Source organism: Antechinus flavipes, chromosome 3 (genome assembly GCF_016432865.1).
Source record: "Antechinus flavipes isolate AdamAnt ecotype Samford, QLD, Australia chromosome 3, AdamAnt_v2, whole genome shotgun sequence".
Classification (NCBI taxonomy): Eukaryota; Metazoa; Chordata; class Mammalia; order Dasyuromorphia; family Dasyuridae; genus Antechinus; species Antechinus flavipes.
This window is the reverse complement of record NC_067400.1, coordinates 431,374,599-431,397,972: the sequence shown is the minus strand read 5'-3', so window position 1 is coordinate 431,397,972 and position 23,374 is coordinate 431,374,599. Positions and strand designations below refer to the sequence as shown.

Here is a 23,374-nt window from a genome sequence, read left to right as displayed (position 1 = left end):
GGATTTTATCTTTCTTGTGAGTAGCAGAAATACTACAGTCTCCAAGAGAAGATCTATTTTGTATATGAGCCAAAGAGAAAATAATAAATTGGTTGATAGTTAAAGTAGACTACAATCTGGTAGATAAATATTCTTTTTTCTTAAGTGTGTACTTAAGTAAATAAGTTAATGTTTAAGCCAAGGAACCAAAGCATCTCAATCAGATTTGGATAAGTAGGAGAGAGAAGATTGCAGTCAGGGCAAAAATAATAATTGGGTGAAGACACAAGTTGGTGAGTATGACCTTAATTATCCATTAACATTACACAAATCATCTTGACTAAAACTGAATAAATCTGTAGAGGAGTAAAGGTAAATATTTGTCTATTTAGAGTGGGGAAGCAGAAGCAGAAGCTTTGATATAGTGTAGAGATCATTGGGTTTGGAGTCAGGAAGAACTGAATTCAAATCTGGCCTCAGGTATTTACTAGCTTTGTGACTTTGGGAAAATCACTTAAACATTGTTTGCCTCAGTTTCTTCACCTGTAAAAAATAGTGATAATTAATAGCATCTCTCTCCCAGGGCAATTATGATGATCCAATGAAATAATAATGGTAAAGCACTTAGCACAGTTCCTGGCACATAGTAAGTGCTACATAAATGCTATTGTTATGATTACGATATTTAGGAAAGCACTGATTTTCAAAGGACACATTTGAAAGTTTGTCTTTTTCGTCACTAACACACCAGAAGTGTTAAGTTTTCTAAGTTCTTAATTCTATTGTGTCTTAGAAAGGGCTGTGAAGCATGTGCCCAGGCTCTTATTTCAAACCTCACTTGTCAGTCCTATTTGGTTCAGTGGTTGAAATAGACTCAAAGACTATGGCTTAAGTAGTCTATGTTATGTGCTCCAGCCAAAGCACAGAAGATTTCATTGGTTCTTGCACTTTTTGATAACTAGAACACTTTAGGAAAGTGAAAAAAAAGACAAAATTAGGTCTTCTAACATTTACCGCTTAGTCAAGTAAATTTTTCCAGTATCTAAGCCAAAACAAATCACAGATTTTCCAGGATATAGGAAGGGATTCTGGAATACCTGATTGCCAAATATCAGCAGATTATTATTATGCTAAAGCTATTGGTAGATTGATGTTTACCTGTTGTACCTGAAAATTGCTGGAGTTTAGTGATCTAAGAAACATTCTGTTTTTGAATCCAGCAACTAAAGCTGATGATGACAATTATGTATCTAATTCTAAGTACATTATTAAGTCCTTGGTTGTTAGTACTATTCTCCATTGGCACAACCAGGGGTTAGTTAACTTGCCAGATTGAGAAGATGGAGTTTATGCAGGGAATTTTGCCAGGGGAATATATACATTCATTTATATCCACCCATAGTTGGCATGTAGGTCATGCAGTGGATAGAGCACTGGACTTGGAATCAGGAAGACCTGAGTTCAAATCTAGCCTTAGGAACTTATTAGCTAAATGAACCTGTGCAAATCACTTAATCTCACTTATGTTTGCTATAAAATAGAGATAATAACATCTATCTCCAAAACTATTTAAGGATAAAATTAGGTATTTGTAAATCTCTTTGCAAGCCTTAAAAATATAAATTCTAGTTAACATCATTATCATCATCATTATTATTAATTACTATAGTAAGGCTTCATTTTAAATTGAGTTTTTACCTCTTCACATAAAAATTTTGGGGAGAGTTGCAATAATTAGTAGCTTTGATTAAATCAAGTTTCAAAATAACATCATAGATTCAGGGTTGGAAGGGCCTATGGATATATAAACAGACTCAGAGATGTTAAAGACTCATCATTGTCAAACATCCAGTATATGTCAGAAAGAGGATCTAAATACAGATAGGTCTTCCTCACTTCATATCCAGGCCTTTAACACCTCACTGTCTCTTTCTCTCTTTTAAGCAGGATTTCCACATAATTCTATTATGCCTTTAGTTACATTAGGATTGCTTTTTGCTCTGAATTTACAGTTTTTTGTAGAATATAAAAGAAACTACATAAAATTAAACTGCTAATTCCCATATCTGTTTTCTCCTCTATTTCCACTGTCACTGTCCAAATTTAGGTCCTCAGTAGTACCTGTTTGGACACTACAACAGTCTCCCAATAGGTCTTTGTGCATTACTTTCTTTCAAGCCAAATCTAGCACCTGTGGCAGATCTATCTAGAATATGAAAAGATCTAATTACACAAATCCTCTGTCAAAAACTATTCAGTGGCATATCTGATGGCTAGACTGGAGAAGTTAACCCTCTGCACATATTGGGTTTATACCCTGAGGAAGCCATTGTTGAAGAAGAAAATTGCCCCAATCTAAAACACTGATAGCAGCATTTCTTTGTGATGATAGTTAAGAATTAAAAAGAAATTAAATGTCCAATTGAGAAATAATTAAATAAATTGTGGTACACACACAGAATGCATAAGGAATATTACTGTGTTATTAGAAAAGATGAGCATGATGAATATAGAGAAGCATGGAAACATCTACATGAATTGATGCAGAATGAATGAAGTAAGCAGATAGATCTGCTTTCATTGGTATTCTTTCATTGATAATGGCTTTTTCTCTCTCTAACTTACATATAATAAAACTTAGTGTGAACCTCTTTAATGACTTACAGTAATATAAATTATCATAGTTATTTTGTGCTATAATTCCCTATTAGTCTGCAAGTTGAGAAATAGAGGTAACTACCAATCATTTTCATTTTGGCTCCCAACTTCATTATTTCCACCTCTGTTTCCTACTACTTGTGTGACCTTGGACAAGATTTGTGAGTTCCTGAGCTCTCAGTTTCCTCGTTTGTCTTATAAAGTTATTGGCCTACAAGTTCTTGCCCCTACTAAATCTATGATCCTAAAATCCCAAGAAAGTGATGAAATCAGAATGGTAATTTTAGTGGTTTAGGTAACTCCCGAGTGAGGAAAGAGAATTGCTTTATCAATGTACTTTCTGTATTATAACCTGAATATAATCTGACTTTCAAAAAGCAATTGTAATTGAATGATGAAATTGGGAGCCAATTGACCTGTCCCTTAACATATAGTTATTTATATAATGTCTGTCCCATTTGTATAATGTCTCTCATAAGAGAAGGGACAGTTGTTTTTTTGTTGTTATTGTTTCTATCACCAGCTTTCAGCACAGTGCCCAGAACATAATCATCTCAATAAAAACTTGTTGACTGATTATTCTAATCACACTCAATGAGGAATCCCCACTATAACATACCATGTAATGCCATCTAGCCTTTAATTATATTATATAATAAAAACTATCCAATAAAGGGAGAGGGTGGATCAGGACTAATTATTAGAAGGTTAACATCATGCTTAAATTTATCTCTGACAATTTTTAAATCTATTGCTTCTGATGGTGTTCTCTTGCCTAACAGAAAAAATTAATACCTTTCTTGTATATTAACTCTTCAAATACTTGAAGATATCTATTATGGCTTCTCTGGATTGTCTATTCTGTTAAACACACCCAGTTTCTTCAACCAATCTTCATATAGCATTCACTCAAAGTCATTAACCACTCCAATTGTTTCCTTATACCTCTTCTAGTTTATCAATGGCCTTCTTTTGAGTTCATCATGTAGTCATTCCACCTCTGTTCCCTACTACTTGTGTGACCTTGGACAAGATTTGTAAGTTCCTGAGCTCTTAGTTTCCTCATTTGTCATATAAAGTAATTGGTCTACAAGTTCTTGCCTACACTAAATCTATGATCCTAAAATCCCAAGAAAGTGATGAAATCAGAATGGTAATTTTAGTGATTTAGGTAACTCCTGAGTGAGGAAAGAATGTCGCTTTATCAATGTACTTTCTGTATATTTTGTAATCTGAAGAAAGTCTAAAGAAACTCATACAAAGAAAAAATAACTTAAACTCAGGGAATGTGGATGGGTATTTTATTTAGAGTAATGGAGTAACCAACTTTGACAGAGTCATTTTTAAGTTATTGAAATGAAAAGTCTGACATAACTGCTAAGATGCCTACTGATCATGGGAAGCTTCACAATCTATTAAAGGCAGAAGAATCCAGGGGAAACTACTGTCAGTTCAAGCTTCAATTCATCTACAGATTATATAATCATTCTTTTCTTGGCAGCTTGATGTGCCAGAGTGGTTCACAGAATAGAAATGAAATAGGAATGAAAGCATCTGTTTCCTGGTTTCTCTTAACTAAAAAAAAAAGATCTTTTAAGAATCACAGAATAAAACAAACTGTTTCTAAAAGGAGAGGCAGCCATTCAAGGAATATACAAAAGTTTTTACTCTTTTTACCATAATCTTTTAAACTGAGTGGTAGGCATCCAAACATGGTATTTCTAGAGATGATCCATATGAGAGATGTTCTCAGAAATCCTATCATAACTTAAGTAATGAAGAAACATATGGATCATCTCAGAAATTTAATCTGATGTCTAAAATAGCATGAAATCATCCTTATCCCCAACTTTTTAGTACCCACAATGACCTTGTTGTCATAAGGAACTTCCTTCTACAGTTATTGTTTTTGTGTTTTGTTTTCTGATTGGTCATCCCTCATATCCACATTAAATAAATGCATTTGATGTGTTACAATGTATTTATTAAAAGTCTTTCTATCTGCTAGCACATAAACACTTTAGCCTTAAGGACATAGCCAAGTGTAAAGTATGGGGATATGTTTCAGCAGGTTCAGAAATTTGCTTATTCTTTGACCTTGTCATAAATTGTCTCATACTATCCTCTAAATCTATTGAAAAGTAAATATGTGTAAATAATTATTTAGTTTGACTTTAGTGGCGTAATGAAATACTGCATATTGTCAAAAATTTTAATGTTATATTCATCACCATGAATTATTAGAAATTATTAGAAATAGGAACTAGATCTGTGAATTAATGATACCAGGAATTCCCAGCTGAGGAAACTCTTTCTACAAATGTACCTTTTGTGCAATTTTTTTTTGTTTTAGAGAATTTCTGACATCAGGTTAGTGAATTATTCAGGATCACCACAGCCAGTGTGCTTTGGAAGCAGGACTTGAATTTAATTCTTCTTGACTCTGAGGTCCCTTCTCTATTCACTGGATCATATTACCTTTCCAGTTAATTAGTTATGAAGTCAAATTGATATTAAAGTTCAAATTAAAGTGTTCTTTCACCAATGATCTAATTTACCAATGATCTAATTGCCATATCTATTAGCTTTTTTTCAATCCTTATCCTTGTTGACCTCTCTCATTTGATATTATTGGCCATCCTTTTCTTCTGAACCTTTCTTCTTTCTGGATCTTCCTGACACGATTCTCTCTTTTTCCCCTCCAGACTGGATCTTCATCCATATCCCATGCACTAACTGAAGGTATATGTTGATAGTTTTTTTTTTCCTTGGGTTTTCTTCTCTTTTTCTCTATATCACTTAGTGGCCTCATCATGTCATATTTGGATGCCTACCACTAAGTTGAAAACATTATTGTAAAAAGAGTATACTCTCATCGGTTCAATTTTTACTCTATAAAGTGATTCTCATTTATACATAGTCAGCCATAGTCTCTTTTCTAAGCTTTAATCTTACATAACCAATTGCCTGTAGAAAAACTTGAACTGAAGGTTTCATGAGCAAATCAAACTCAATGTCCAGAACAAAATGTTTTTTCTTTTTCTTCAAATCCTACCCTTTTTCAAACTTTACTTGTCAAGGGAATCACTATATTGTCTGTTACCAGGTTCACATTAGTATCATTCTAGATGCCTCATTGTTAGTTATGCTACATATTAAATTAGTTGCCAAATCTTACTGTATGTAACCTTCACAATATCTGTCTTAGAGTTCCATCTTTTACCCTCCTCACTTCTCATATCTATTCCATTGCAATAGCTTTCTAATTGATCTCATTCCCTCAAATATCTCTATATAGTCCCTCTCATATAGCTACTAAAATCATTTTATTTTTCAAATTCTGTTTTATTGTTTTAAATCAATAAAAATCTTATCTCAGATCATTTTGATAGCTGTGTGTAGGATATAAAGAGACTTGGGGCAGTCAGTGAGAAAGCTGCTGCAATAATAGAAGCAAGAGATGAGGAAGGTTTGAAGTAGAGTGATGTTTGTGTGAGGAGAAATGAACTAAACTGATTGGTTATATGGGGATGAATGATAGTGAGGACTCTAGGATGAGAATTAGATTTCTAACATGGTTCACTGGATGGTAGCATTCTCAATAGTATTAGTAAAATTCTGAAGATGGATGTGTTTTTGGGAAAGATAGCTTCTGTTTTTGATATGATAAATTTAAGATGCCCATGGGACACTTTGGTTTAAAATGAATAATAGGCAGTTGGTGATGAAAGACTGGAACTAAGTAGAGAGACTAGAAATAGATGGATCCTGGACTCATCTGAATAGAGATGATAATTGAACACATTGGTGTTGGTGAGAGAGGATAGAGAAAAAAGAGAAGAGGACATAGAACATGGCTTTGATGTTACCCACAGTAGTTATGACATGAGTAAAGATATATATCTATATCTATAATAATATTTAAATATCAGACTGAAAAGGAGTGATCAAAGATATATAAAAGGAGCCAAGAAAACAGTATCATAGAAACCCTCAAAGAAACCATAGAGAGAGATGATGGTCATATAGTGTTTAATACTTCAGAAGGCTAAAGAAGAATAAAAATTGAGAACAGGGGGAACTTGGTCATGTTTATAGGCAGCATGAAAAAAGTAGAGAGATTCAAAATTAGATAGAGGATGATAGTGAGGGAAATCTGTTAGAAAATACTTTATTGGAGAGGATGGGGTCAAAGGTGTATGTAGGGTAGTCTTAGCAAAGCAAAGGGCTATTTCTTTGTTAGAGAATGGAGTGAAAAAGAGATGGTGGAGTTGATATAAGGGAGAGTATGGAGTAATACTAGGGAAGAAAAACAAATGAACTTGGAAAATGACTGATTTTTTTTGGGGGTGGTAAGGATAAGGAAAGATATTCAGCTGAGAAAGTTGGGTAGGGGGTGTAGTGGGAGACTTGAGAAGACATTTTGGAACAGTCATTGTGATGAGTAGGACAAAAAATCAATTAGGGAGGATAAAGGTTGCCTTGCTGCAGTAAGGAGCCAATTGAAATTAGATAACATAAATTTGTGTTTGAACTAATCAACAGTGTTGTGACTTCTATCAGTTGTGTTTAGTAGTAACAGTGCAAGAGATGCACAGGGTGAATAATCCCTGGTTGAAGTTGAAGAAGATATTATTGTATCTAATCAAGTGAGAAAGGGATTCAGTACATATCCGAAAGATTATCTCCTGGAAGAGCCTCTCCATTTATTTTTTTTTGTAAACAGCGGTTGTTCTCTGCAAGAAAAGAGATAATTCAGGATGTAGCCTGATCTGAGGAGTGAAATACTATAAAGGCCTCTTTAGCCTTTGCATGGGGAGGTGTGAAGATATAACAAACAATTAATTGTGCAGGAAACCCTGGGTAACCCTCTCCTTACCTGGAAATTAAGGTTTATACCTCACTGTATTGATGATAGGTAGAGAAGAAGCTAGGTGATGCAGTGGGTAGAATATAAGACCTGGAATCAGGAAGACCTGAATTCAAATTCTACTTCATATACTTACTAGCTGTGAATTTTTAAAGCCTCATTTTCCTCATTTGTAATATGGGAGATTAATAATTTGGGATAATAATAACATCTACTTCATAAAGTTGTGAGGATACAATGAAATAATATTTGTAAAGTTATTTGGAAACCTTGGAGTACTATATAATGCTAATTATTAATATTGTTATTTTTGTTGTCACAGAGGACTACTCTATTAGCTTATGGTGATATTTGTACATTTCTTAAAATGTTTTGTCATAAGGACTGAACTTGCCTACTTTAAGAGGAAATACACCAAAAACAAAATCAAAATTCCACCACTTCTTCTTCTTCTTCTTTTTTTTTTTTAAAAGATCCTTATATGATAAGATGAAATGAAATTAAAAAAAAACCTTTAAAACTGGGAAAGGGCAAAATTATTTGTTACATAAATAATTATATTCATATATTTCTCTTATTTACAAACCCAAAGGTTAGGCTGATCTATATAAAAAAGTAGGAAACTAGGTAAATATTTAAGTAATTTAAGTCCAAAATATCTGCACACTTTCAGAGAAGAGTTCTTGTTTAAATTAAAAATTATAATTTCCTGGAGATCCTTAACAAGTGTTTATAGAGTGAACAAATTAATGAATTCTCATGTGAGTACTTCACGTAGAAACTGTTTATTCTTGCCTGATTTAGCTTTATAACATGATTTAGTCTTCTATTTTCTTTGTATGTGTAGACAAGAGAGAGAGTTGACCAAGCTTTCTTCTTATATATCAAACACAAAATGCTGGAGAGAATAATTGCACAAAAATTTCTGGTTCACTCAAACCAGTTTGAGGAATTCTACAAATGACAACAAACTAATAGACACAAAAACTAATGTCAAATTAAATTGGAAATGTTCAGGGGCATTTTTAAACTTTAACATTGCATTTCAAATTTAATTTAGAATTTTGTGAACATCACTGTTCCTGGCAGGTCAAGATGATCTGTACTGTTTCAGTTGAAGCTTGCATAATGTTTAAATTGGGTTAGACAACAAAGTAGGTTGATGAAGATTCTACCCATATTGTTGTCATTTTCATTTTCAAATAGAGTATTTTCAAAAAAGTGAAGTTAATGAGAATCAAGTCATTATTCTATAACTTTCTATCAAATCTCATCTATATTGTCCTTGTAATCTCTGTCATATCTGCTCCTCCTTTCCATATCCACTGCCAACATCCTAGTTTATATTCTCATTAATACTCTCCTAAGTTATTGCAATAGTCTAATTGGTTTTCCCCACCTACAGTCTATGCTCTCTTCACTTCGACCTTCCCAATGTTGCTTAACATTATTTTGACACTATTGTAAGCCACCCTCAAAGTTTCTTCTTTCCACCCCCTTTCCTAAACTCCTTGGCATGACATTCAATGTCTTTCATAATTTGGCTCCAACCTACCTTTCCAAATTTATCTCATTATAATCCTTCACATCCTCTTAACTCCAGCCAAATTGGGCTATTCATTATCCCTTAAACAAAGAACATCCCTTTCTGTCTCTTGGGTTTTTTTTTCTCTGCTATTTTTATTATTTGTAATATCTTCTTGAATACACTCCAACGCTTTTCTGCTTGTTTGTATGGGTGCATGCCATATCTCTTCTAGACTGCAATACTACTAGCTGTCACTTATATAATACTTTAGTGGGTGAAAACATTTTATGCACATCATGTCATTTGATCCTCATAATAAACCCCAGCAGGTAGATTCAACATGTATTATTACTTCCAATTTATGAAAAAAAATTTGAAGTCTAGTTACATAGGGAGTAAGTATTATATACTGTAATAGAACTTAAGACCAACTTTTCTAACTCTAGATCCAATAATTTGTCTACTACGTCAGTATGTCTTTTGAGAGACATACTCTGAATGCCAGGCCCTTGTCTCATTTATCCTTGTTTAATCTGCAGGATCTAGCCCAGTTGTTTGCAGATAATATATGATTAATATATTTAGCTATTTAGTGAATAAATATTAACAAATAAAATAAGAAATGACATTTTTAGCATATGACATTCATCTTCAAAGACACGTAGACACATGTTAAATACTGTCAGTTTGAATGTCTAAATATATCTCAAGACATGATACTTTTTATAACTATTACTGTAGATTTTTCTTGAAGAATAAAACTGCCTATTTTGGAGAAATATATTTAAAAAATAACAATGATAAGAAAAGTCTTTAAAAATTTTAATCAGTAGTAGATAAGATGTTATCTAACATGATAAACTCAATGAAATACATCCTAATTTATTAGCAAGTGTAGGCCATCAATAATTTTGAGGAAAAAGGACTGAATAGAATGACAACTTAACAAAGAGATGGTAAGCTGGTATTATGACAAGGCAGGTCAATGGAAGGAGTAAGCCATATTCTGTAAGATCCTCCTTATGCCATTAAAATCTGTTGTATTTTTCCCTAAGAGAAAGAAATAATGTCACTGACAAAAAATGATTTTTTTCAGCTCTTCTAATTTAAAAATGACTCAAGCCACTAGAGAATAGCCTTGAACAGGAAATAAAGTATCCTCTGAAATATGATTTTTAGTAAGGCTTTGAAAAGTAAGTTTTAATCATGGTTGATGAAATTCATCTGAACATGATTCCATACCTATTTTCACACTTACTCATTTTAATTTAACCAAACATTTTGAATATATCCAAAGCACAGGTATTGGTTGTAATTTCTTAGGGCTTGTGAAAGTCATATATAAATTTCAGTGAAGACAATTAGGGACTCTTGGTTCAATGATGATTGGACTAATAAAGGTGAAACTATCAATAACCCTATGTGGTCCCATGGATAGAACATTGGCTCTGAAATCAGGAAGACTCCAAGCCTTAAACACTCACTAGTTGTATGACCCTGGGCAAATCTGTTCACTTATATCTGCTTCAATTTCCTCGTTTGTAATATGGCAATAACAACAGTACCTACCTATCAGGATTGTTGTGAGGATTAAATGAGATAGTAGTTAAAGTGCTTTGCAAATTTTAAAGCATTAATAAATGCTAGCTATTAATAGAACTTAATGATGAAATGAGTCTCAGGAAGATCACCTTGTCTATTTTTCTTCCTTCAAACTGTTATATGTGTAAACCATTCCAAAAGAACAGGAATTGCTTTTAATTTTTAAAGAGTTACATAGAATTAATTTCAGAATTTCTTAGTCCTGTAAACTCTCAAGAAGATCTTGCTTTGGACATTTGTACCACAATGTAAATGCACTTTACTGTCTATTCATTATTTTAAAAAAGTTGTAGAAACTTAGTATTGTTAAAAGACACTCTCTCCTAATATGTTTAAAAGTTCTCTTTAACCCAACTTTGAGTGAAGATCTTGTTACTTTAACTTCTTATGTACATGCTGCTTCCTGGCTTTTAAATTTGTTAATTTTCAATTCTCTCTCTATTCCCCTTCTAGCTTGCCTCTGATTTTTCTAATTTTGCCACCATGATTCAGTTGCAATCTCATCCTGGAATTTTTCTCAGAGTGTTAGGACTCCTCATCGTGACACATCCATATTTCTTCTTTTGAATATCCCACTGTCATGCTGGCCTTCTTCTTTCCCTGGAAAATTCTTATTAGAGTTATCATTTTGGGGAAAGATTCAAACCAGTTAACCTTCACTTCCATTCCCACTTTTTAACTTTCTGAATTTTAATACGATGTTTCCTAATGTGTACCTCTCCCCTCTCCCCATGCTTTTCAGCTCCTTTTAGAAGGTTGTTTTCTCCCATTAAAATGTAAATGACTTAAAAGTGGAATTGTCTTTATTTTTACATATGTGTATGTTCCCAGTATGTAGAAAGGCCTGATAAATAGTAAAAACTTAATAAATATTGTTGTTTGCCTGTTGTTTGTTTCTAAAATGCTTTTAAGTTGTAACAGCTATACCCATACCTAGCAATCCAGTTAAGTTCAACCTTTAATGAGTCTAATAGTCAAGTTCAACCTCTACTGAGTCTTGTAGGAAGACAATAATGTCACTGACAAAAAATGATTTTTTTCAGCTCTTCTAATTTAATTTTTATATGTTCTACTATAAATGATTGTATATACCAGTTATTTGGCATTTATCATATGCTATTTTGTATGGATCTTTATTATTATTTTTTAATGCATGTGATCTTCCCAATGAGATTGTAAACTTCTTAAGGTCAGAGTCCCATGTCTTATACTAGGGCTTCTTAAACTTTTTCCACTTGTGATCTGTTTTTGTCCAAGAAATTTTTACTTGATCCTGGGTATATAGGTATACAAATCAAACATTTAATGATAATAAATCATAATTTCATGGCCTTCACATTCAGTTACATGACCCCAAATGGGGTTGCAACCAAAAGCTGAAGAAGCTTTGTGTTATACTATACTATGTCCAAAGCACTTACTCAAGGGCCAAGCACATAATAGGCATTTTATAAATATGTGTTGCTTATAATGGTTATAATGTTTATAATGATACCCTAATTTTTTATTTACATGCTTCAGTCTTTTTTTCCCTCTAGGCAATTGGGGTTGTTACTTGCCTAGGGTCACACAGCCAGGACGTCTTAAATGACTGAGATCACATTTGAACTCAGATCTTCCTAACTTCAGGGTTGGTGCTCTATCCACTACACCAACTAGCTACCGCTATGCCTCAGTCTTATTCTCTCTCAATTGATAATAATGTTTCATTCCTAACTACTGATAATCTTTATCTATAATTATGTCTTATTGTACTTTGTATGAATTTTTTTATCCATCACAAATCGCTTATTGATTCATTTGTTCAATAACATTTAATTATCTATGTAGCAAACTATACTAGAAAATAGAAAAATAGCTGTGATGAATAGGACATAATTCTGAATTTCAATTCAATTCAGGAGGGAGTATTAAAAAGACATAAGTAACTTGTCATAAGTAAATCATCACCAAGTAGACTGTGTATATATTTTAAATTTTATGTTTACTGACCTTGCATTTTGTATGTTGTATGTTTATTGGATACATAGATACTGATATTTTATAATCACAAAAAGATAGGAGAGACCCTGGAGCTGTGATTTAATCAGATGACTTAATCTGAATGATTCCTTTAAATAAAGGACTCTGGCACTTTCTTTTGAAGTTATGTTCTTTTACTTTTCCATAAAACTCTGATAACTTAAGTGACTTGGCTCAGAATCATATAGCCAAAATATATAAGAGGTGGGTCATGACCTCATCTCTTTCTACCTTCAAAGCCAGTTCTATATCAGTAGAGGATTAGCATGCTATTCGCAGTGGGTAGTGACATCCAATCCCTCTGTCTAGACCTTCTAACTTAGGTTGTTGGCTTAGATTTCCTGCAGAAGGGTTATGAAATAGAGAAGTAAATTTCCAATACATAATTGCTTTTTATTACAAAACTCAAATTTGTAAATGAGAAAATAAACTTTTAGATCAAAACTTTAAAAAAATCCATTCTATTATACTTTCTATAGCAAGACAGATGAATTTTCACCAGATATAAATCACTAGGAGATAACAACTATCTGTTAAATACTAGAAAACACTAAAAAATTCTTGTCATACATTTCAAGTTTCCCACACACCTAAATTCCAGTCTCACATACTTTTACATTTTATAATTTACCACAGATATAATTTAGGGTTATAGAAAGACTAAGGTATAAATAGTATCAGTAAAGGTAACATTTAAAAGCATAGTTTGTAATATTATTATATAATTGCATAATTACTTATGTAATCTAAACATAAAAACTGAAAAAAAATGCACCATAGAAGAGTTGTGATAGTACTAGATCTTATAGACTTGAGCTGATTGTTAAATGTTCAATGTTAGTCATGGGAATTGGTAAATGCTACAAATGAGGGATTGATTTGTGTCTTGTTTATTGTCTTGACTTAAGAAAGTAATGGAGAAAAGTTTACTAATTCAGATTAAATTTGAAAATGTATTCTATGCACACCTCCTCCCATCCCAAGAGCCAATATTAAATATTTACCAGCAAACCTCTAACTATAACTCTATAATGCTCCTATGCTGTTCACTAGAAATGAACCAGCCTCAGAAATTCAGGAGTTCAAGCAGCTATTCAATTTGCTTTTTGCTTTGTTGTGCCATCCCTGGTGAGGTAGCTATAGTTGGGGATTCTTCCCTCCACTGAAGAACTTCAGCACCATAGAGTGGATAGCAAACAAAGTAGCTTTTTTCATTCTTTCAACTCTTTTCTTCCCATATGTTTTTGGTTCTTCTGAACATCAGAGTTAAAAAAATGACAACTAAGGCTCTTTCTATGCAGAGGTGTATGAATGGAATTAAATGTCACTGTGTATCAGCTTCAACATAGCAGAAAAGTGGTTTCACAGAATTGCAAATCTAGAGAAGATTTCTTAGAACCTTTAGAAACTTTCATTTCATAGATGCAGAAATTGAGATTCCAGGTTCTTATATCAGGAAACAGACTTCAGGCTGTTTTGACATTTGCTAGATTTGAAACTCATGGACAGGCTTATCAAACACAGTTTCACTTTCCTCATAAATGAAATGGGAATAATGATCTTTGTTTTGCCTACCTCACAAGTTTGATGTTCAGATGAGAAACTTTTGTAAAAGAAAAATTAATGCTATACAATAGTTAGACAATGATTGTTATTGGACCCTCAAAGAAGATAAAATGAAACCATGATAAGGTGTAAGAAAGCATTTCCAGAATATGCGTTCCAAGATCAAAGAAAAGAACTACACAGAGTAATATTATGGGAAGAAAACTGAAATTGAAGTCAGAGAATCTGGGTTCAAATGATGACTTTGCAATTTATAGCCTGTGTAAGTTTAGAAGTCATATAACTTCACTGATGTTTAGTTTAATCATTTGTAAACTGAAAAGATTAATTGGATTATCTCTAAATACCATGAAGAACTTCTCCTTCACTAAAGAAACATTACGGAAATCGATAGAGTGCATTAAATGTAGAAATTGTAGCTCTACAGATTTGTTTTTGCTTTACTTTGTGATACCTGTAGTACTTCTTCCATTCTTTTTTCCTTTAAATGATCTCTTTTCTCTTATTTTCTGTTCCATTGTTTGCAGTTTGGTAACATTTAAAATTCATTGCAAATCCAATTAATAGATCTTTAAGATTTTTAAAGGAATTGCAATATTTATGTAATAAGAAAACAATGACAATAACATTATTATCTGAAGGCATAATTATTGTTTTTTTGGAGGGGATGAGGCAATTTGGATTAAATGACTTGCCCAGGGTCACACAGTAAAGTAATAATTATTAAATACATCAAATAAATAATGCTCTTATGACAAAATAACACTCTTTATATATATATGTAAAACACACTTAGAAATCTTTGACAAGGGCAAGAAAAGTCTAATAACTGAAAAAAAGATGAGTTCCCTCTAATCTTGAATTCCTTTAGGTCTTGCCTAATTATACTGTACACTGTATACATTCAGGCATTCACCAGTTATATGTGGGTCCTAAAAATGTGGCCCAGTTATTTCACATGACTTTACAGTAGAAATCTAAGAGTTAATTAATAATAGTTAACATTTACATAATGATAGAATAATTTCAAAGCACTTATTTTGTTTTTTGAACTCTATAAATAGCCCTATGATCTCCTTTACACCTAGTTCATATGACTCTATATACTTGGAAATTATAGAACTCTATTTTAAAAGAAATATTATTTAATTTTTTTTTTTTTTACTAAATTATCTAAGACTCATTCTGAATTAATGAAGTCTGACTATCCATAATGTTACAGATACAATAGCAAAAAGCAATATATATATCTCTATATATGTACATATATATATGCATACATATCCACATATGCACATATATATATATATATGTGTATATATATATATATATATATATATATATATATATACTTATTTCTGTGTACATACACACATACACACATATACACACATATGTATGTGTATCTGCATTTGAGAGCCACTATGGAGAAAATAGATGAATGTGGATGAATAGAGAGTGGCCTAAAAATCAGGAGCAGTTGAGTTTAAACCCTCCCCAATATGTGTTGACTGTGTTTCCCAGGGGACATCATTTAACTTTTCAGTGACTCAGGAAACTTTAAGATTACAAGTTCCAATTGCCTATCTGCTTTAGCAGAAGTTCCCTGCCTGGGGGCTTAGTACACCAAAGAATAATTGGTTTGGCCCCAAAACAATTGTCTAATTAGTTAACTAGGATTTTTGTAGAAGAATTTATAACATTAAAACAGAATCCTTCATTAGGATGGTTGGGAATAAAACAACAAATATCAAAGGTTGATAAAAACCATATTAACTACAACAAAATAAATTAAAACACCTCCAGATAATTTCTATTTAACCCATTTTGGCTAAGTTTTATAAACTATCAACTTTCACTATCCAGAATCAATTTTGTGATGTTAAAAGGACTATCCAGTATATTGGGATAAATGGGAGTATAGATAAAAGATAGGCATTTACTACTGATCCTGATTATATTGGAGAGAAATGTATTTCACATATAACAAAGCAATGCACAAAGAGAAAGAACAAAAGACTCAATGGAAGTTGATTATAAAGTATACCTACCTGGGTGACTTTCTCTGTTACATTGTGTGTTCGATCTTTAACCTTGGGTGCAATAATTGTTTTCTCAGAAGAAGGAGGGGATGTGTTCTTTTTTTCAGTTTTGACATCTGAAAAATTCAGAGTGAGCTGAGGAATCTTGTTGATGGTGCTGTATTTGTTGAGATTTGAATCAGATGTGGATCCCAGTAGACTTGACTTGATATGATTAAAAGGTCCTAAAAAATCAGAAAGCATTTATATATAGTAGGTAATATTAGGACAGAATAGAAGAAATGGATAGTCCTAAACACTATTTAGCTGTATTACATATATATTTAACTCAGGTAAGATTAAATTTAATGACTTATTACCCAAATATAGGGTTCTGGGTCACATTTTTGCCATCCTGGATGCTGCATGTACCAGGGACCAGAATTTGGACCTGGCACTGGATTTAGATAGTAGATGGCAGATTTAACTCTTTCTTCTTGTTCAAGATTGAAATAAAATAGAAAAACCCAATTGGCTGTTATTGGTCAAATTCTGAATTCAAATATTCTTCTGAATCTCTCATTATTATCCATTCATATCATGGATATGAATCAAGGAAGAATTTGCTTATGGAGAAAATATACCAAGTATGGAAATTCCAGACATGCTCCAGGCCAGATTTGTATTCCTTTCCTCTTATTATCCTATGGCCTTTGTGCTCTAGATGTTTGTTTGATGTAACTCCCCAATCAGAGTCTAAGGAGAAATAATAAGCTGGCTAGGCACCTTATATATTTTCAGCTCTCCATAGATCAAGGCTTCAAAGTGCTCCTAAAAAGCATATGTCATCCTTTAAAGGATGGGCAAGCTCAAAATAGCCAAGAACAAAGAGTTTGGGTTCACTATTGATGAAGTAGATGATGGGGAGTATATGGAATAATTGATGTCCCCATAGTGGAGAAATCTAATTTTTGTGTAGAATTTTTCTTTTCTTCCCTTTTTGTTATGGCTCTATCTGGATTTAAGATTGAAACTCCTTGAGGAGCCATGAATATGAGAAAACTAGATAGACACTGCTCCCATCCTTAGCTTCTTATCTTGAAGATAAGATGTTATAACCTTGGAGGAAATTCTTGAGGTGAATGCCACATACACCATCACTCTTATCCTTCCAGTGCAATGAGATGTTTTAGAGAACTTTGGCTCATTACTCACTTATTTCTTCCTTTCCAGTGTGTCTAGATATATTTTTCCTTTTTTTTTCCTATATGTTCTGCTGCATACCCAGGGTGTCTATAGGGTTTTCTGATGCAAAAGGCAACTATCTTTGTCCATTGTTATTTTTTTCTAATAGTAAATAGGCAGGAGGATTATTCAAGAGTAATGTCTTATTGGTGTATAGATTCTAACAATGTAACTATAACATATATATCTGAGAATAATTCTGAACTTGAATATCTTAATTTATATTACTAGCTTTTCCTTTAAGAATTATGTCAGAACTTGGGGGATTTTCATGCATTTTACATACATTAGGTATGTAGGTAATAGTAAAAAGACTTTAGGTTTTGATTTGCAGAGAAGTACTATAGATCACAATGAACAAACAATTCTATATTGATGTCATGTAAAAAATAAAAAAAAACTACCTATAAATTACAAGCCTATATAAAATATGTGTTTATAACTTAACTCAGAGGAAATCACAAGATATTAAGCTTACTATGAAAAATCTAGGTAATTTTAACAGAATAGCTGTTTATTAAAATAAAGCAGTGTGTTTCTTCTTAGTTGCATCTCTTCACTTACTGAATTTCATTCATGGTGACAGTCAGGTCTGTCATCATGATGTATTCCATTGCAATATCCTGGCATATATTGCCTAGAATGTTCTAATTTGCATATAGATTCTGACTCTCATTTCCATTCATGTGACAAGGATTGAAACAGGAGGAGAAATGGCCTTAAATTAATCTATTCTTGTGACAAGCTTCAGACAGTAATCTCATTTATGGTCATTAGAGAAGTCCCCATTACATAGTAACAATTTATTTCCGTTTACATATTTATGTGTATATAAATGTATGTATGTATTTTTGTTAGTTTTGTAAGATCAAATTCAAGAACAGGGACAACTTCTATCATGACCCAAGTTGTGACATATGTGGCTTTCATAACATTTTTTTTCTTTGTGGCTAATCTGTTCTAGTTCTCTAAAACTTTTAGTCTATAGCAAAAGAAAAATTTGGCTACTGATAAGGATCTGGATCAGGCTTTATGGGAAGGTGGGTGGTCCAAGAAAAGGTTCTCTTTTTACTAAATAGCTTGAAATTTTTTGATAGAATGTCTATAACTTTAGTTGTCACATTGACTGTCTAGCACCACTCTCTAAGTGAATCAAGACACTGCTATATAGATAGAATTGTCTCATGTGTAATGGATAAAAAGAAGCATGGCACTGCCAATCTTTTCACTTTGTTTCTATAACAGATTCTAGTTCCTAAAATAACATAATTGAATATTTATGATAAGTGAAAAAGGGGGTTGAATTTTTTTTTTGTTTCTCAGACATAGATTATGTTTTTCCCCCCTAATCTATGTCTTTTATGCTAAGGGTGGTTTGGCTTATTTTATTTATGGAAGAGATCTTTTCCTCAGTAGTAAATTCTTTTTGTCTTATAGATTTTATTCTTAGTATCTCACATACAGATTCCTGACAATTGTCACATATATTTAATTTGTTCATCTAAAGTTATAGTAAGGATTCTTTGACTTTTTTGAATGTGTGATGGAGCACTTTGGCAGTCTGGGGAAGCTGATATACTCTTATGGACAATGTTTTTAAATAATTGAAGGAAATGATGAGAGACAAGTGAAAACAATGGTTTTACTTCTTTTCTAATCTATGAACCTCCAAAGTCTATCCATAGAACCCAAATTCAAAAATTCAGATCTAGAAAATGGATTTTAATATTGCTAAAATATTAAGATATTAAGCCTGTTGTTTATACTTAAAGAATTCTTGAGTTAAAGAGATTTGTTGGACCTTGTATCAACCAAAGACATTTTCTATAAACCAAAATTTCATTTAATACTTCACATTACATGCTTACTTTAAAAATTAATTTTGCATTCAAACGTGGCTATTTCAAAGTTTTTGAAAACCTACAAAAGGAAATGAACTGGCTTAAAGGTTATTTAGTCTTAAAACTTTTTAAAAACATTAATTAATTTCTCCAACAAGAACCTGGGTAACTTTATAATCCTCATTTAAGATGTGAGGAATCTGATGCAAAAAACATGTGGCCACAAAGCAATTGAATTCAAAAGCTGGAAATCAGAAGTCGGAGCTTCCTATTTCCTAATTCTGTTTTCAGAAATGACATGGTTGGGTAATGAAAGGTGAAAGGCATTCTTACCACAAGACCTCAGAGTAATCAAGTACCTCAGAATCAAGACCTCAGAGGATTGGATGATAATGAAAGAAAGGAAAGTAACCTGAGTAGCTGAGGGGATGAATTTAAACAAAATGAACTCCTACCAACCCAGGGCAAAAGAAAGATGAGTACATACTAAAAAGACAAAGGAATATCAGAGAGTCTAGTATTCTTTAGAGAAATAATTATCAGTTCAAAAGACCCAGTTGCCTAATGTATTAGGAGATGTTGGAAAACAAGAAACTTAATCAAAAAACCCAATAGCTGAATGGAGGTTTGAAATATGATACAAATGTCTGATGAAGTATAAAACTGGCCAGGTTCAAGGATTTGAATAAAAAATCCATGACACACTTAGAGAAACCAAATCTAAAGGTTTACAGAAAAAAATCTAAAAGGATATTTTACTTAAGGCTATTTAAATGCAATACTAAAATGCTACTTAGATTCACCAGATATTGAAGGAAGACTAAAAACAATATCCTCGTTGTATAAGAAAGGAAACCTAGCTGAGAACATAGTGTTTTTTAAAACTTTTTTTTTCCTTAAAAAATAAGCTATAATCAGAATCAAAGCCTGTGCATGGTGGTGGGATAGAAATAAGTTAAATTAGAACAACTACTCAAATCATCACGTTTAAGGATGAGTCATATTGGGAACACAGGATCCTTTTTTTTTTTCTGAAGTTATCACAGCATTATTTAATTGGATAGCCTTATTATTAGAAAAATAGAAAGAGGGATTTTCTTTAAAAAATTATAGAGAAAGAACACCTATAAGCATACATACCAATCAGGGTAACACTTGGAAAGAGCCTGGAAGAAATTGCTATGTAATTTTGATTGAATTTTATTCAGTGTATATAGTGGGTAATATGTAGTGTAACCAGATGAGATATTGAAGAGCCTAAGTCATCAATTTGCAAGTAGCTAGCAGCCTTTATGAAAAGTCTAAATCAACCTGTTTCTACTGAGGATAGTCATGTCATTCTTAGAAAAGATGAAAACTGTAATAATTAATGAGTATGCCTTTTGTTTTTGTTCTATATTAGAGATTTAGACAAGTTTGGTAAATGGCTATTCCACTGTTAGACACTGCATAACAATTAAGAATAATGGCTTCAAAGGTTAGCAGTGGTTCAATGATAAAAACTCTCAGATCAGATATTTTATCAGTGATTCAAATAACAAATAGCCAACATGACCATTGATGATGCAGTTATATAGAAGGAAACGGATAATTCAAATAGGTTAGAAGTTGAATAGCCTGCGATATGTTCCAAAAATGAATATGTTTATATAGTTATATTCAAAATTAATGAAATAATCCTTCCATTTGTTTTGAGAATGGTGAAATCTTTATAGATTATGGCAAGTTAATTTTGAGGGAATGGTAGCATCAAACACTTCAGTTTATTAAAGAAAATGAATAGATTTTATGAGAAAAAAGTTAAGTTGGAATGAATTAATTTTAGAAGCAAAAGTTGAGCACTGTTTAAATAATTGTATTTAAATTAAAGAGCTATTATAGTAAATAGTAGTGACCACCTAGTATTTGAGTACATTGAAGATACATTAAGAGGAAAGGAAATTAAATTCTGGCAAAAAGGACTTAAGTTAGTTTTGTGGGTCAGAAGATCTTTTAACAAGCTGCAGAAGACAATGGAGTAATTTTCTTTGGATAGCTTTAATAAAAAAAAATATAAACAACCCCTTCATGGTGTTTTGCATATATCTAACAGGTGTATTGCCTGGATAGAAACAAATAAGATTAACCTGGAATTCTTCCAAGCCCTTGCCTGATTGTTGCCAGCAAATAAAGTTTCTTTATGACATTAGTTTTTAAAGTAATATTGTCACACTTCTGGGTTTTATTAATGTATCAATATCAAAATTGATTTGAAGTAATTAAGTTGAACAGAAGGATATAGTGCTGTACATGGAGTCAGGAAGACCAGAGTTGAAATCTAGTCTCAGCCTCCTACTAGTTATGTGACTCCAGGCAAGTCACTGAAGATTTTTCTGCCTCAGTTTCCTCATATGTCAAATGGGGATAATAATAGTATCTACTTCTCAGGTTTGTTATGAGGACAAAATAAGTTTATATTTGGAAAATGCTTTGTAATCCTCAAAGCACTATGAAAATGTCACCTATTAGCTATCATTTAAAATTATTATTAGATCTTGTTTTAAATTATATAATCCTTAAATCCATTTTTGGGAAGCCAGAAATCCTATTTTGCAAATTTTTCTGTGAAGGACAATTGTAGCTAGCTACTTCAGGGAAAACTTAAATAACCACTTAAACCTTACTGAGCAGTTTAAAAACTAATGCTATGATGATTCAACCCAATGAATATTGTATATAATAAGAACCTGTATTTATATTTATCTTTCAATCAATTTTTCATATCTCAAGATAAAAATGTATTCAAATGTTTCAATAAAAGTAACTAAATAAAAATCTCTTACATGATACAGCTGTAGAAAAAGAGAGCCAAAAGCTATATGATAAACTGCCTAATTTATTTGAAATAGGGAATGAAATTAAGTAACACTGAAAAAATTTGTAGAACAAAATGAATTAGTTGGAAAACAGAAACAACATTATGATAGAAGTCTGTGCATATTGACTATCTGAACTATTTATTCTTGAAACAATAATGAAGTTATGTTTCTTTTTATTGAGGAGAAACATGAGCTTATTGCTAATTAATAAAATGCAAAGGAGATACTTGTTTAAATATAGCCCAAATTGGCAGGCACTAAAAGTTAGTCCTATTTGCCAGTATAATGTTGGTTTCAGGGTAATGCCTGAATCATAGTCACAAAAAACTCTTATCCTAATTGACACTAATTGGCCTCCTTGTTGACAGTCATAGTGGATAGGCTGAGGATTGAATTTGCCATAGAGATTGAAACACTATCCCACTATTTCAGGTAATCCTTCCAGTTCAAATTCTAAAGTTTTTGGATAAAATCATAGTGAGGGAGTTCTGTCACATTTTCCATTTGTTCAAAATTAGCCTTTTTGTAGTACAGTCTTTAATCTGCAGTGCTTGTTATCTAAAATCTTCACCAGCATTGAATGCATAAGAGTGAAAAATAAAAAAAGTACACTTTACAGAGCATCACTGATATTCACAAGAAGCCAAAATAGTGATTTTTCAGCAAACCAGGAATGGCTACTTTATAAAATTTTCACATGCAACACACATGCACCAAAGGAAGATTACTTATTACAATACTCACAATATTTAGCTACATGCATAACCTCACAGATAAAATGACAAAACAGTTTTCAATTTGACGATAAGCAATGCTGTTATTATCTTTTGTGACACCTTGTATCTAATGAGATATGATAAAAAATGGAAAAAAAAACTCCAAATTTTTAATCAAATCCAAATTCACTAGGTATGGCAGAATTGCCTTTACCTTATTGTTTTTCCAGTTATTATCAGTGAGTTGAGACTAATTTTGGATGCAATTAAAAACTATTTAAAGATGATTTTGAATATCAAAAAATGAATGTGATGCATGCACATTTTACTACTACATTAAGCTTAAAACCATACCCCCTGCCATCCAGGAACGAGAAACTAGTTTTAAGGAGACAAAAGAGGAATAAATGAAGAGACTACCATGGAGGTCTGTTCCCGCCATTTTTGTCTACTCAACTGTTTCATATG

The 23,374-nt window shown here is 32.3% G+C and overlaps 1 protein-coding gene across 1 annotated transcript in view; it reads right to left on the bottom strand.

Annotated features, from left to right (window-relative positions):
• The window catches only part of KCNH7 (potassium voltage-gated channel subfamily H member 7), a 623,506-nt gene that overhangs the window by 164,641 nt on the left and 435,491 nt on the right, over positions 1–23,374 (bottom strand). The window contains exon 6 of the mRNA XM_051986258.1: positions 16,277–16,491. Within this exon, the coding sequence (XP_051842218.1) occupies positions 16,277–16,491 (215 nt within the window). The remainder of the gene's footprint in view (positions 1–16,276; positions 16,492–23,374) is intronic.